Source organism: Aythya marila (genome assembly GCF_965140915.1).
Source record: "Aythya marila genome assembly, chromosome: 2".
Taxonomy (NCBI): domain Eukaryota; kingdom Metazoa; phylum Chordata; class Aves; order Anseriformes; family Anatidae; genus Aythya; species Aythya marila.
The window spans coordinates 62,093,931-62,106,834 of NC_139043.1; the positions used below are offsets into that span (position 1 = coordinate 62,093,931).

The following is a 12,904-nucleotide window of genomic DNA, read 5'->3' on the forward strand; positions in this document are numbered from 1 at the left end:
CTGATTTAAGGATTGATCGGCATTTAGTTCCCACCTGTTGTGGGAAAGGCTTCTACAAAAACCAAGAAGCTTCTGTTCTTCAGAAAAAATATATTCCTATGGGTACTCAGCAAAATCTGCCCTATAGGGCAGATAGATTAGGTGAGAGCAGCATCCACTAAGTTCTTATCAACTGCTTTTTTCAGACTTTGATTGATCCCGATATGGTGCTTTTGTTTCTCACTCACCTGCAGAGCCTGGAGTTTGCACTGTGTTTGGAGACCCTCACTACAACACTTTTGATGGACGGACATTTAACTTTCAGGGAACATGTCAGTACGTTTTGGCAAAAGACTGCTCCTCCTCTGCCTCGCCCTTCCAGGTGCTGGTAAAAAACGATGCCCGTCGGACCCGTTCTTTCTCCTGGACAAAGTCAGTGGACCTTGTGTTGGGCAGAAGTACTATCAGCCTCCAGCAGCACCTCACAGTGAAGTGGAATGGAACCCGTATCTCACTACCTTGCGAAACACCTCAATTTCAAATTGATTTGGATGGTTATTTGCTGAAAGTGACAACCAAAGCAGGTAGGGCAAGTGTTCATGTGTGTGCCTTCTCCCTGAAGAAGTTCTCAAGTGCAATGTGAACAGTGTTCAGTATAAAAGCATGACAGTGACAATAAATATATTTCATAATTCTTTAGAGATCTGAGGAACCCAAGTACTTGATAACTCTTTAAAAACCTCTGCAGCAAACAGAGATCCAGCTGTGAGTTTGAAATCTTTGTGGAACATTTCCTAGACTGTTTCATTCTGCAGCCAACAATAACTTTCTGCACAGACAATTGTGCCATGATTTTCACTTCCAGTAACTAGAGTGGTTTGTTCAGGGTAATCATTTGATACTTATGGATAAGAACAGAGATGAAATGAGTTCTTAAACATTCATTTTTTTTCTCCAGTTGCAGCAACATAACTTACAGTCTAAGTGGGCAATATGTGTAAGATCATAGTTATTGATGGCTGTAGTGGGTTTAGGTTGTCAAATTATGGAAACATTTCACTGAGGCTATCCAGCAAAATGGATGTCATGATTTAAAAACTAAGGCTTAATTTGCTGTTTAGCATCATCTTTTTTTGTTTGCTTTATGTTCGAGTAAGAGTTTGTCTGTGTAGAACAGAGTCCACAGCACCAAAACCAAAAGGAAATCAGAAACTTCAGAGAATCTGGCACCTTTTCTTGTAGAAAAAGAGAGGGGAGGTAGCAGATTCTCAGATAGTCAGAGTCCTAGAATATTCATTAATTGTCAAAATGCTAAACTGGAGGATTTACATTTATTTTGAAAAAAACTGTTTTAAGACTATAGTATGCTTGCATAGATAAATATTGAGTGTAAGCTAAGAATTTTCTCATTAGCATGTGTTAGGTACCACTGTAGTCCAGGGAGATTTCACTTGCACAGTGAAGCGCTGTTTCAGTAAGAATAGTCTTTACTGTTAATTCAATTAAATGCCAAGTTGCAGTGAAACCAATCTTTCTTATAAAGTGATATGATCACAGGTGTTAAGAATAGTCATACTCATTATCTAGTATCTTTTGTTGTTGTTGTTGTTTTTTGTTTCTAAGGGGGATGCTAGCATCCACTGTTGAACTGAGAATTTAGACACCTGTTCATATATCCTCTGGAAATGTAAGTTTGTATAATGTGGATCCCAGCTCTGGGCTCATTCCTAAAAGTGGCAATGTAGATTTTTGTGGCTGTCTGTAAAATGCACACAAGTTGACCATTATTCACAACTTCTAATTAAAAGCATCTTGAGGGTTTCTCTTTGCAGCCAGCTGAATGCTATGAATTCTGGCAATGTGGATTTCATTAGCCAACCACAGGCCAAGGAAAGGTTTTCAGTTGAAGATGAATGACAGCTAATCCTGCTGCTATTCCATTTGTCTCTGGTGCAAGCCTAATAAATGACTACACACATCCTCGTCCATGTGTTGGCAGAGGGAGTGCAAACATGGCATATGACAACATACCAAACAGTGTGTAATCACTGCAAATTATAGTCTAAATAATTCCTCCCCTTAACAGAGAAGGATTAGGTTTCTGTTGCTGAAGGCAGCATGATAGGCCAAGTCCTCCATTCCTCAGCACGGAAGGCCTGGAAAGCAGCAGAGAACAACATGACTCCATTTTGCTGGGACAGGATAAGCAGCAGAGAAGCTATAGAGAGGAAGAATGTGCAGAGTAGAACTAGTTTAAAGACAAAATTTCTTTTCCACAGGAAATTCTGAATGCTAAGGGAAAAAAAAAAAAAAAGGAGAATTTTATGTTTCAGAAGATAATGTGGATTTTGTTTTAAATGCATACTTTCCCAGTGTGTGGGGGGGAAAGAGGTGAAGGGAGGAAATAATGAAAAATAAGGAAAGTCACTGAAGTAGAAGCAAAGATCATAGTAAAATTGGGCTGGGAAGAGCAGAGTCTGGTGCTGAAAGCTCAGCTAGCATTCCCATTGATTTTTGGTTTTTCCTTTGCAAAACTGGGAGCTAAATCTTGGATGAATTAGGGGAGCCCAAAGCTTCAGGAAGTGTTGTGGCCCCTCACTACAAGGCAATCTGCATGGCAGAGCTGCCCTGGAGTTGCATATCCTGAGAGTCCAGGCTTCCAGACAGCCCACCAGGCGAGCTGGCAGGAAACCAGCTTGGAGCCCTGCCTGGGTTTTGCTGCAAGTTCATTGAATCTGATATGCCTCCCTGAAGCATTTCAGTTCTGATGAATTGGCATTTTCCAGTGAAAACCTGTTTTGTGGCTAAACTCCTCGCCAGCTGTAGCCCCGGATGCTATGCAGCAGCAATTCTGGCACCCTGCACTGGCAGGTACTTCTGGTACTGGCTAGGATGGTGTTGAGTCCTTGTTTAAAATTTGCATGTTAAGAAGACAAGAGAGCTAAGGGTCACAGAGCTGGTGTTGTTTCATCCGTCCATCTAGTGCAAGAGGGCTTTTTGTTTATTTTCTGTCCTGATCTTTTGCACGTACCTGTTTTGCTGAGGTTTTCTATACCACGGTGGCCCTAAATCTTTAGGAAAGAGTGCTCTGCCAGTTCTCGAGGATGCCTTTACTGTGAAAAATCATGCAGAACAATTGATGGGACTTCCCAGCATGTGAAACTCAGTGTGTGATGTGCATAAATCCAGAAGGATTTGTTTTAAATGCAGTAGAGCACATAGCGTGCCAAGTTAAGAAATCGAGTAACAAGTTGATTAAGCATCCTTCAAAGAAAGAGGAAAATTGGAAAACCCTAAAAAGTAACTCCTAGAATGTTTTTTTTTCCTTTCTTTTTTTTTTTTTTTTTTTTCTTTTTTTTTCTGCACATCCCCAGATGGGACAGATGCTGCATCTTCTGGCTTCAAGTCTCACCAATTACTTGGATTCTGATTCTTGTCCAAGTGAATGGGAAATGCATCCATTAGGGGAGAAATGGGGAGGAAAAGAGAGAAGAGGGGGTTACAGGCACTAAGAAACTCTTCCAAACAATTTGTCTGCCAAAGAGACCATTTCAAACATCGCTCCATAGCATAATCCCATCTGTCACTGCTCTAGTTGGTTTACAGAAACCAACAGAATTTTCTGCACGTGAGCAAACAAAATGGCACACACTGCACGGTGCAATCAGGCACTTACAAAATTATGCACCTTATATTATCTTAGATTAAATACCCTTCCTTTTTACTCCAAAATGCTTGGGCCAGATGATCTTGTGATCACATGGTCCTGTGACTAGCAGTGTTCCCCAGGGGTTGGTGCTGGGTCTAGTCCTGTTCAACACCTTCATTGACAACCTTGACGAGGGAATAGTGTACACCCTCAGCAAGTAAGCCAATGATACAAATCTGGGAAGAGTGGCTGACATGCCAGAAGGCTGTGCTGCCATTCAGCGAGACCTGGACGGCTGGAGAGTTGGGCAGGAAGAAACCAAATGAAGTTTAACAAGAGCAAGTGTAGAGTCCTGCACCTGGGAAGGAACAACCCGAAGTATCAGTACAGGCTGGGGGATGACCTGCTGGAGAGGAGCTCTGCGGAGAAGGACCTGGGGGTCCTGGTGGACGACAGGTTGACCATGAGCCAGCAGTGTGCCCTGGTGGCTGAGAAGGCCCGTGGGATCCTGGCGTGCATTAAAAGGAGCGTGGCCAGCAGGTCAAGGGAGGTGATCCTCCCCCTCTACTCTGCCCTGGTCAGGCCTCACCTGGAGTACTGTGTCCAGTTCTGGGCTCCCCAGTACAAGAAAGACAGGGATCTCCTGAAAAAGTGTCCAGCAGAGGGCCACAAAGATGATACGGGGCCTGGAGCATCTTCCTTATGAGGAAAGGCTGAGAGACCTGGGTCTGTTCAGCCTGGAGAAAAGAAGACTGAGAGGGGATCTCATCAATGTCTATAAACTCCTGAGGTGTGGGAGACAGAGGGATTTGGCTAACCTCTTTTCAGTGGTTTGTGGGGATAGGACAAGGGGTAATGGCCACAAGATGGAGCACAGGAAGTTCCACACCAACATGAGAGAACTTCTTCATGGTGAGGGTGACAGAGCACTGGAACAGGCTGCCCAGGGAGGCTGTGGAGTCTCTTTCTCTGGAGATATTCAAGGCCCATCTGGATGCCTACCTGGGCAGCCTGCTCTCGGGAATCTGCTTTGGCAGGGGAGTTGGACCCGATGATCTCTGTAGGTCCCTTCCAACCCCTACAGTTCTGTGATTCTGTGATCTTTTCCAACATTTATGATTCTATGAAATGGAAGAAGCTTTGCTATGGACAGAAACCTCTAGGCTGTTCATCAAAGCTAGAAATCTTGTTAGTAAAGCTAAGGACAACATGGCACTGTGAAGTTACAAAGCTGTACTTGCATCTGAGCAATTACAGCAGGACAAAGAGTAATTAAATGAATTCTAGCTAGAGGCAAGTATGTCCAATTGTTGTAGCTAAACTGTAACTCTCTTGAATCAAATTGAGTAATCAAAGCAGGAATCTGTAGATTTAATGGTGCATTTTTATATGCTGAGGCAAGAAATCAGAATTGTACGTTATTCTTGTCTGCATATCTATAGTTCACAGAGCAATGCGTAACAAGAAGATTAGTTTACCTGTCACCAAGGACAGGCAAGTATTCAGGATAATTTTAGAGTTAGCCTGTAATAAGCATGAGTGGCTTCACTAAAAGTCAGTAAGTCAAGACTTGAAAAAGAAAAAATAAAGGAAAATTAGGATTAAATCACTAACCTGTTGTGACTCTGCTTAAAGTCAGCAGTTTCTGAGGGAGCTCATTTGGGGAACAAGTTGAACACTTCCTTAAAAAATTGAGTAATTTTCTGAAGAGAAATGTCTGAGGACTTGGATCTGGATACTTCAAACTTTGAGAAAGTTTATATGATTCTCAAGTCTGAAATAATCTTAGTTTATAAGTTAATGGCAAGCTTTTTTTCTAAATGCCAGCACAGCAGTATTAGTCTGGTGTCTGCAAATCAAGCTGTTTTGTTTTGTTCAATGTTGTCAGAAGCAAAGACAGCCAGAATTTGAATTTGTCCAGCAGTGATAATGTATGAAGCAGATTAAAAGACAGCTTTCCTCCTTGCCACTGTGCTGGCCTCATTAACAGTTGCAGTCTTGCACAATTTCTCAGTTGTCTGGGTGTAAAATGCCTTTGGAGTAGGCAACAGTAGCCCTTTCCATGCTGGGTTTATGCGACAATCTGAAACTGCTTTCAGGCACAGCTGCAGTACGTATTAGTATTATCATTGCATAACTATAATGATAAGAAAACACGATGAAATAGACTGTGGTGACTGTCTGACACAGAACAATCGGCAAAAGCTTGTGGGATAAATCTTCCCCCAAACACTTGGTGACAGGGTGTAAATCACTCAAGGGCAGCACGGTGCATACAGATGGCAAAGCTCCCCTTCTATGTCCTCCACTGCCATTTAGGCCTCACCCTGTTCCTCTGCGGTGTGGGTAGGAATTGTCACAGGAGACAATGGGATGTGCTACTAAAGGAAGGGTTCTGGTTCCAGCTTTGAACTGAGTCACTGGTATGTTAATTACTTGCATGAGCACAGGGCAGAATTTGGATCGCAGCATGACAAGCACTGATTTAAAAGAGGAAAGGGTGGTGCTAAGCCAGCTCACACAGCAAATGTAGAAGGCTGAAGCAAAGCCTTGGTCCTGCACCATGAAGTGGTGTTGTTTGGTGTTCTTGGCCAGGCAGAGAGAAAAGGGTAAAATCTGGACTATCCTGTTTAAAAGCAAGTTGCTGTGTTTATCCTTAACTAACCACCACACATGATGGTTTATTAGTCATTTTACAGGAATAAATTAACATCAGCAAAGTGGGTTGTGATGGAGGGCACTGCAAAGATGTGAAGTATTAGCATTCATGAGACATGGGAAAAAATTAAAAGAAAGGCCATTTTTGGATGGAAGTTAAGCAGCAGTGATTCTTGGTATTGTTTTTATCCCTATGATTCAAAAATGGCATTCCTTTATGAGATGCATATTTACTCCGCAGAAGATGGAATTCATTTAATGTAAATTCACCCAGGTATAAAAACTATTTTAGTCTCTGCCTGATCTCCGTGTCCTCTATAGTATCACTGGAAACAGAAAGGCATTCATAAGGTAGTTTGTCCTCTGCATTAGGCACCAATGTTGTGATCCCTGAGCTGTCTATTTCTGTCCATCAAAGAGAGGGACCAGGCAGCTGACTTAAGCTAGACATCTAGCTTTTACGTGAATAAAGACACAAAATAGATTTCACTGACAGAAAGCAATTTTGATTTTGATGCACTGGAATTATGAAACCTTACTGTAAAAGATTGTAGCAGAGCACTTACATCCTGGCCTCTAGATAAATGTTCCATGTCTACCATCATTCCTCAGTGCTGCTGACTTGTGATGACAACTTTGTTGTCAATTCACACCTTTTGAATGAACCATTTGAATCCTTTTTAGAATGCCTTCTTACAGCTGTTTTACCCATCTGACATCTCCTTGCTCTCATCTTTTTCTCTCTTTTTATCCACACAGAGTACTGTTTTTGGAACAGCTGTATTTTCCCAAATAAGTTAACACCTCTTTAGGCAGGAAAAAGAAGGATGTTTTCTAGGCAGTAGTCACTGGCAAAGTCCCATGGGGCATGGACACCTTTGTATGTCCATGACTTGTACAGTGGGTGGCAGAAGCTGAAATTCTGGCCCTTCTGAAATCTGCTAGAAATTTGCTGTAGCTAATTCAATTTGCAGAATTTCACAAAAGCCCTCTTTCAGTGTTGAGAGTAGTTCTGCTGTGGATACAGACTGGACAAGATTTTTTTAGGATAACCATATTCAATAGCAAGGAGGAACAAAAGTATACAGAGACAGGCTTGCATATGTTGTAATCAAGTGTGGTTTAAGAAACTATACTTGCCAGAGGTACTTACTGGGAAGTATATAGAAATCTAACAGCATTATCAGGAGGAAAACTGTAGCTTTGTTTAGTTTCCCATGAAACGCTATTTCACGAATGTAAGTCACAATTTGTGATACTCGATTTCTTCTCTCTTTTTAATATGTATTTTTGTCTCATCTCTTTCTTTTTAGGCTTGGAAATCTCATGGGATGGAGACAGTTTTGTGGAAGTCATGGCCGCACCACATCTGAAGGGCAAACTCTGTGGTCTGTGTGGCAACTACAACGGGCACAAGCGAGATGACCTAATTGGAGGGGATGGGAATTTCAAGTTTGATGTGGATGACTTTGCTGAATCCTGGCGTGTGGAGTCCAACGAGTTCTGCAATCGTCCGCAGAGGAAACCTGTGCCTGAGCTCTGCCATGGGACAGTCAGAGTGAAACTCCGGGCTCACCGGGAATGCCAGAAGCTCAAAGCCTGGGAGTTTCAGGGCTGTCATTCAACGGTGGATTATACAACTTTTTACCGGTAAGTGTGGCTTGCTGAGAAAGGAGAAAAAAAAGTTACTGTTCAAGGAGAAAAAACACACAGAATTGGCCCAATTTCAGCAGCATTTGAGTGGATGCTTTGAGCTATTTTTGCTAAGAATTAATATACAGGCTTAGTATTAGGCTTAATAAGTTATAAAGTACTTTCTTGAGTTGGGGATAAGCTAATTAATGCAGACCTGAGCAGTTAACAGGGAGAAAGGCAGGGTTATGATCAGAGAAAAGAAAAAAAAAACAAAAAAAAGTGGTTTTGGAGACTGAGAAAGGAGTGGGAAGATAACAAAAGGTTTCAAAACATTTTGGTAAGCTCTTTGTAATTTCAAAGTAATCTGTAAAGCTCTGGCTGACTTTAATTGCTGTTGCTTGTTGTCTTCCTGAAAAGTTTTTGAAAATTACTTTATTAAAGCAGGGATTTCAAGTGCTCCTTCTGCCTCTTGGATGGTGTAGTTTGTCAGTGTGAGAGTTTGAAAGGGTAGAGTTAAACAAATGTTCAGTGCTTTCTCATCTTGCCCTGGGAACAAAGGAAGGCAGGAGAGGATTCTAGAAGCCTTTTCTGAGTGAATTATTTAAGATTTTTTTGTCTTTAAAAAGCTTCCAGTCTAAACCACAGAGACATCATTTCTGTTCTTTAATTGGCATGAGTTTATTTGACCCTCACTTAGTAAATAAAATTGGCTTTTCATTTGATTGCCTGACATAAAAGATAAAAGCGAGGCGAGTCACAGTCGTGTGATGGTGGATGGAGCTGCCTGCTCTCTGCGCTTCCAGCTTTCTCCACTCACACACATTTGCTGAACTATTGGGCTTATTAGGAAAAGCTTTCTAAAATGATTCCATTTCCCTTATGAATTGTCTTTCCTCTTGTTTCATAATGAGGCATAAAGACTTTTATCTACCCCACCAGAATATGGCTGGGTACTGAGAAATGCTAAAAGAAGCCTCATGGTTTGGCTTGTAGTCTCTGTGCTTCTGCATTTAGTTTCCCATAGTGTATCCTGGGCTAGGAGCCTGGCAAAGAGTGAAAATTATACTGTGGGCAGGTTATAATACTTTATCTTTTCCAATTGCTGGGGGCACAGCAAAGTCTGCTAGAGATACTAACACATGCACACAGGGTCTGTTGGATGCATTTCAGCAGCATTCCCATCTCATTTCCATCGTCCTCTGAAGGTAAGTGATGACAATGCAAATGGAAAACAGGCTCAGAGAGATTTGTTTCATTTTGCAGTTGATTTTTTTTTGTCTCTTCTTAAAAGTAGTTTGTGATTAATTTACTGCAATACACTTCCTGACACCACAGCGGAAAATGATTTATATTTTGGCTAGAGCAGCCAGAAAAAAAAAATAAATCTCTACATGCTTGCACAGAAGAATTACCATAGAGCATTTCTGTTTCTTTACAATCTTGTCTCCTATTTGTCCTGGAAAGACAATGACATCAAGCAAGTATTTAATTAGATAAAATAAATACTTTTAGAGAAAAGTTTATTTTTCCCTAAGGAAACTACTTTGAAATGACCATCATATACTGTCAGACGTAGCTGTTCCTTTGCTTGTTTAGATATCACCAGTTAGAATGCTCAGATAAAAATAGGGGATCCATAGATAAAATATAAGTGTTAAATAAATAATGAGATTTAGTATGATGATGCTGCTTTTTAGAAATGGACGGAGTTGTAGCAAAGTATTTATTCAATGATCATGGCCATTTTTCATAGCAGGAAATTCATGCAAGCAGGTAAGAATTATGGTAAACACATTCAAGAAAGCTCAGGAAATCTTTCTAATATAAATCTTTACTTACATATACATATATATGTGTGTGTATATATTTATAAAATATGACTACTTATGAGATCTGATTTTTTTATAAATGTTTTTCAAGGAGACCAATGTTGGTGATATATTTCTGCAGAAAATTTTAATTACATTTGAAAGACATTTAAATTAACACATACAATTTTTTTTTAGAAATGCATACATAATCAATATACTTTAATTTCAGGTTAGGTTTAGCAACAATTTTGCCAGTTCTTCTTTTCTGACTGTGAACAAGCTTCTAACAATAAAGGCAGTGAAAAAGGCATAAAATTAGGGTCTTTTTAAAAATTATTAATTTTTATTTTTCTTCTCTCTGAATTGAATAGCTTCTCAGTTTTTATTCTCCTACATTGCATATTATGTTGAAATACTGCATTCTCAAGTGTTAATCTTTCTTGATGATTCTAGCCTATATTATCAACGTTGCCTCATTTTCACTATGCTGCTCTGTTAGTGACCTGCTGCTAATAAGAATTCTCAGAAATAGAAATAAACTCAGAACATTATGAATTAGGGTGTGTTTTCTGCAAATACCAAAAAAGGCAATGAACAATATATTGCAAACGTTTGTCTGACATTGTGTTAGTGATGAGATTTCTGTGAAGACATCTCAAATTCATTTTAAGTCTCATTCTTCTTACAGCTGTTGTTTCTCCTTTTGTTGGACACCCAAAAACCATATACAGCAAGATTGCCATGATTGCTAGGTGAAAAGGACATTGTTAATGTTTAAAAGGGTAAAGATCGAGTTGCTTGATTATGGGGTGAAGAACAGCTAAGTCCTGAATTTCACCTTGATAGATCTTTGACACCTTACAAGAAATAGTTGTGCACATTGCCCTTCACCTTTTTTTGGTATTGTAGCTTTGGTGACTTCTGTCTCTGCAAAGCATGTGGAAGAATAAAGCAAAATGTAAGCATAAAAGAAAGGGTTTTGAAATAGTCTGGACTGCAAACTAACATTTTTAACATCTAATTTTACACCACTCTTTTAATTCTTTGTTTTGTAACTAGACACGTTTTATGGGCTTTTAATTGCGGTTTGTTTTGTTTAGTTTGGGGTTGGTATTTTTTTGTTTATTTTTAATGCATTGCTAGTTGTTCAGTACTTATGAGCAATACTCTAAAAATAACCCTTAGGGCCGAACTTTATGGAGGCAAGTTCATTTAAACAGGCAAAAAATTTTTGAATTTCCAGATTTTGGTAAAGTCTCATTAAAGATATTAAGAGATTAATCAGTGACAGTCATCACCATTGACTCTTGTCTATTTTGATAAATATGGCTAAACATCCTGGATTACTCCTTGCCAGGGTGGGGAATGTTACCAAGGTTACTCAATATAAGGTTTTTTAGAGGGGAATATTTTATTCATGTATGCAATACATTTGCACTCAGACATTGAAGCTGCTATTTAGTATAAGCAGCACTAATAATAGGTGACACCATCTGAACTTTTCATGCTGCTTTTACCAGAAAATACTCTTATCACATTATTAAGAATTATTATGGTACTCTTTAAGCTCTTGGATGAGGACCTAGGGCTTGGGGAATTTGAGGAAGGAGAAGAGGTCTTTCTGTCTGCGCTCACTGATCCCTACCTATCCCATGTCTAATCTTGTTCTGTGTCTTTGAGCTGTGCTGCAGCAGGGACAGGAAGATGATTCTAGTCCTGGTGAGGCTGGGGAATACCATGGCATTGGGAGCAGCTGCCTGGCATGCCCCAACCATGGCTGATGTGTCTTGGGAGCAGGCAGCACCCAACAGAGGGTGCAGGGTTGGGAGTGACAGAGGCACAGCAGCACTGCTTGGAGCAGGTTGGGCTGCAGGAAGCAGCATAATGGGAGATAATGCCCCTTGTAATATCTGCCCTCATTAACATCTATGATTTCTAGTAGATTTTTTTAACAGTTTGATATCACTGGTAGACTTGGAAAGTGATATCAACACAATATCAGTGGATCACTCATCTCTAATATGCATACACAGCAGCTGAGTTCATAAATGACTAGCCAGGCATTGCTTAAGACTCCCTCTACAGCCATAACTTTGGAAAAATATTTAATGTCTTGTTTTTGTCATGCAGTAGATTTCCCTATCTGAGGTTGTAAAAATTGTGCTAGAGACAAGTCTTTTTATTATCATTATTACTCATCCTGTTACTGTTATATTTTTGTTATTATCATCATATTTTTAACAGTCAGTAGCACACCAAAAAGGTAGTTACTTTTTCTCTTTTGTAATTGTTGTAAGAGGTGTGTGTGTTGTTTTTTTTTCCCTCAAACACATAAATTTAATCATAGTAATTATTTTATGATGAGCTTCATAATAATAGCATCATTTTCTTGAATCACTTAATCAAATGCATTCAGGAATTGCAAATCTACTCTATTGCAATTCTTGTCTTAGATATTCCTTGTGATTGTGGCTGACCTTAGTCCAGTTTAGCTCTTGGTTATTCAGTTAATTAGATTTTTTTTCCAGTTAACCAATTAACTTTGCACAGTTAACTTTTCAGTCTTGCAGTTTTTCTCAAAATTTCCATTTAACTAGAGAAAATGTTATTGTTTAGCATCAGTACATAAGTTGCAATTCTATTTAATCCATCAGCTCCCTGTTACTCAGTTTGACAGATATGTCGTGAATAGTTGCAGAGAACATGCAAGCTGCAGCATCACAAAGTTAATTACGAGCTCTATTTAAAATATGGGGACTAAGGGTTTGTGGCTTTGAAGCAGAAGGTTTTAAGTTTTTTTTTTTTTTTTTTTTCTCCTGTTAACAATGATGTCCTACAGCTGTAAAATTCATGCGGTTATGCCCCTATGTTCACTCAGCGGGACGGTGCAAAAGAAATGTCGTCTGAAGAATGACTTCAGACAGGCCTGCTTCAAGTGTTCGAGGAGTGGGTGGAACTAGGAGCTCTGTAGCCCTCTGCTTTCTGCCAAGGGTGCATATTGCAAAATTCTCCCTGTGAGATTTTCTGGTTCTGGCTGTGCATGTGGGCACAGCAGTTGCCTGTGCTGCTCCAGCTGGGGCTAGGCTGCTCTGGGGCTTGTCTGTGGTGTAACCGAAGGGTGGCCGTAGCCCTGGCTTCTCACCAGGGCTTCTTCTGCCCCTGTTCCTGCCCC

General features: G+C 40.1%; 1 protein-coding gene across 2 annotated transcripts in view; it reads left to right on the forward strand.

The window, feature by feature from the left end:
* The window catches only part of BMPER (BMP binding endothelial regulator), a 155,398-nt gene that overhangs the window by 99,445 nt on the left and 43,049 nt on the right, over positions 1 to 12,904 (forward strand). For both annotated transcript variants that reach the window (XM_082752317.1, XM_082752318.1), the window contains exons 12-13: positions 234 to 563; positions 7,600 to 7,936. In XM_082752317.1, the coding sequence (XP_082608443.1) occupies positions 234 to 563; positions 7,600 to 7,936 (667 nt within the window). The remainder of the gene's footprint in view (positions 1 to 233; positions 564 to 7,599; positions 7,937 to 12,904) is intronic.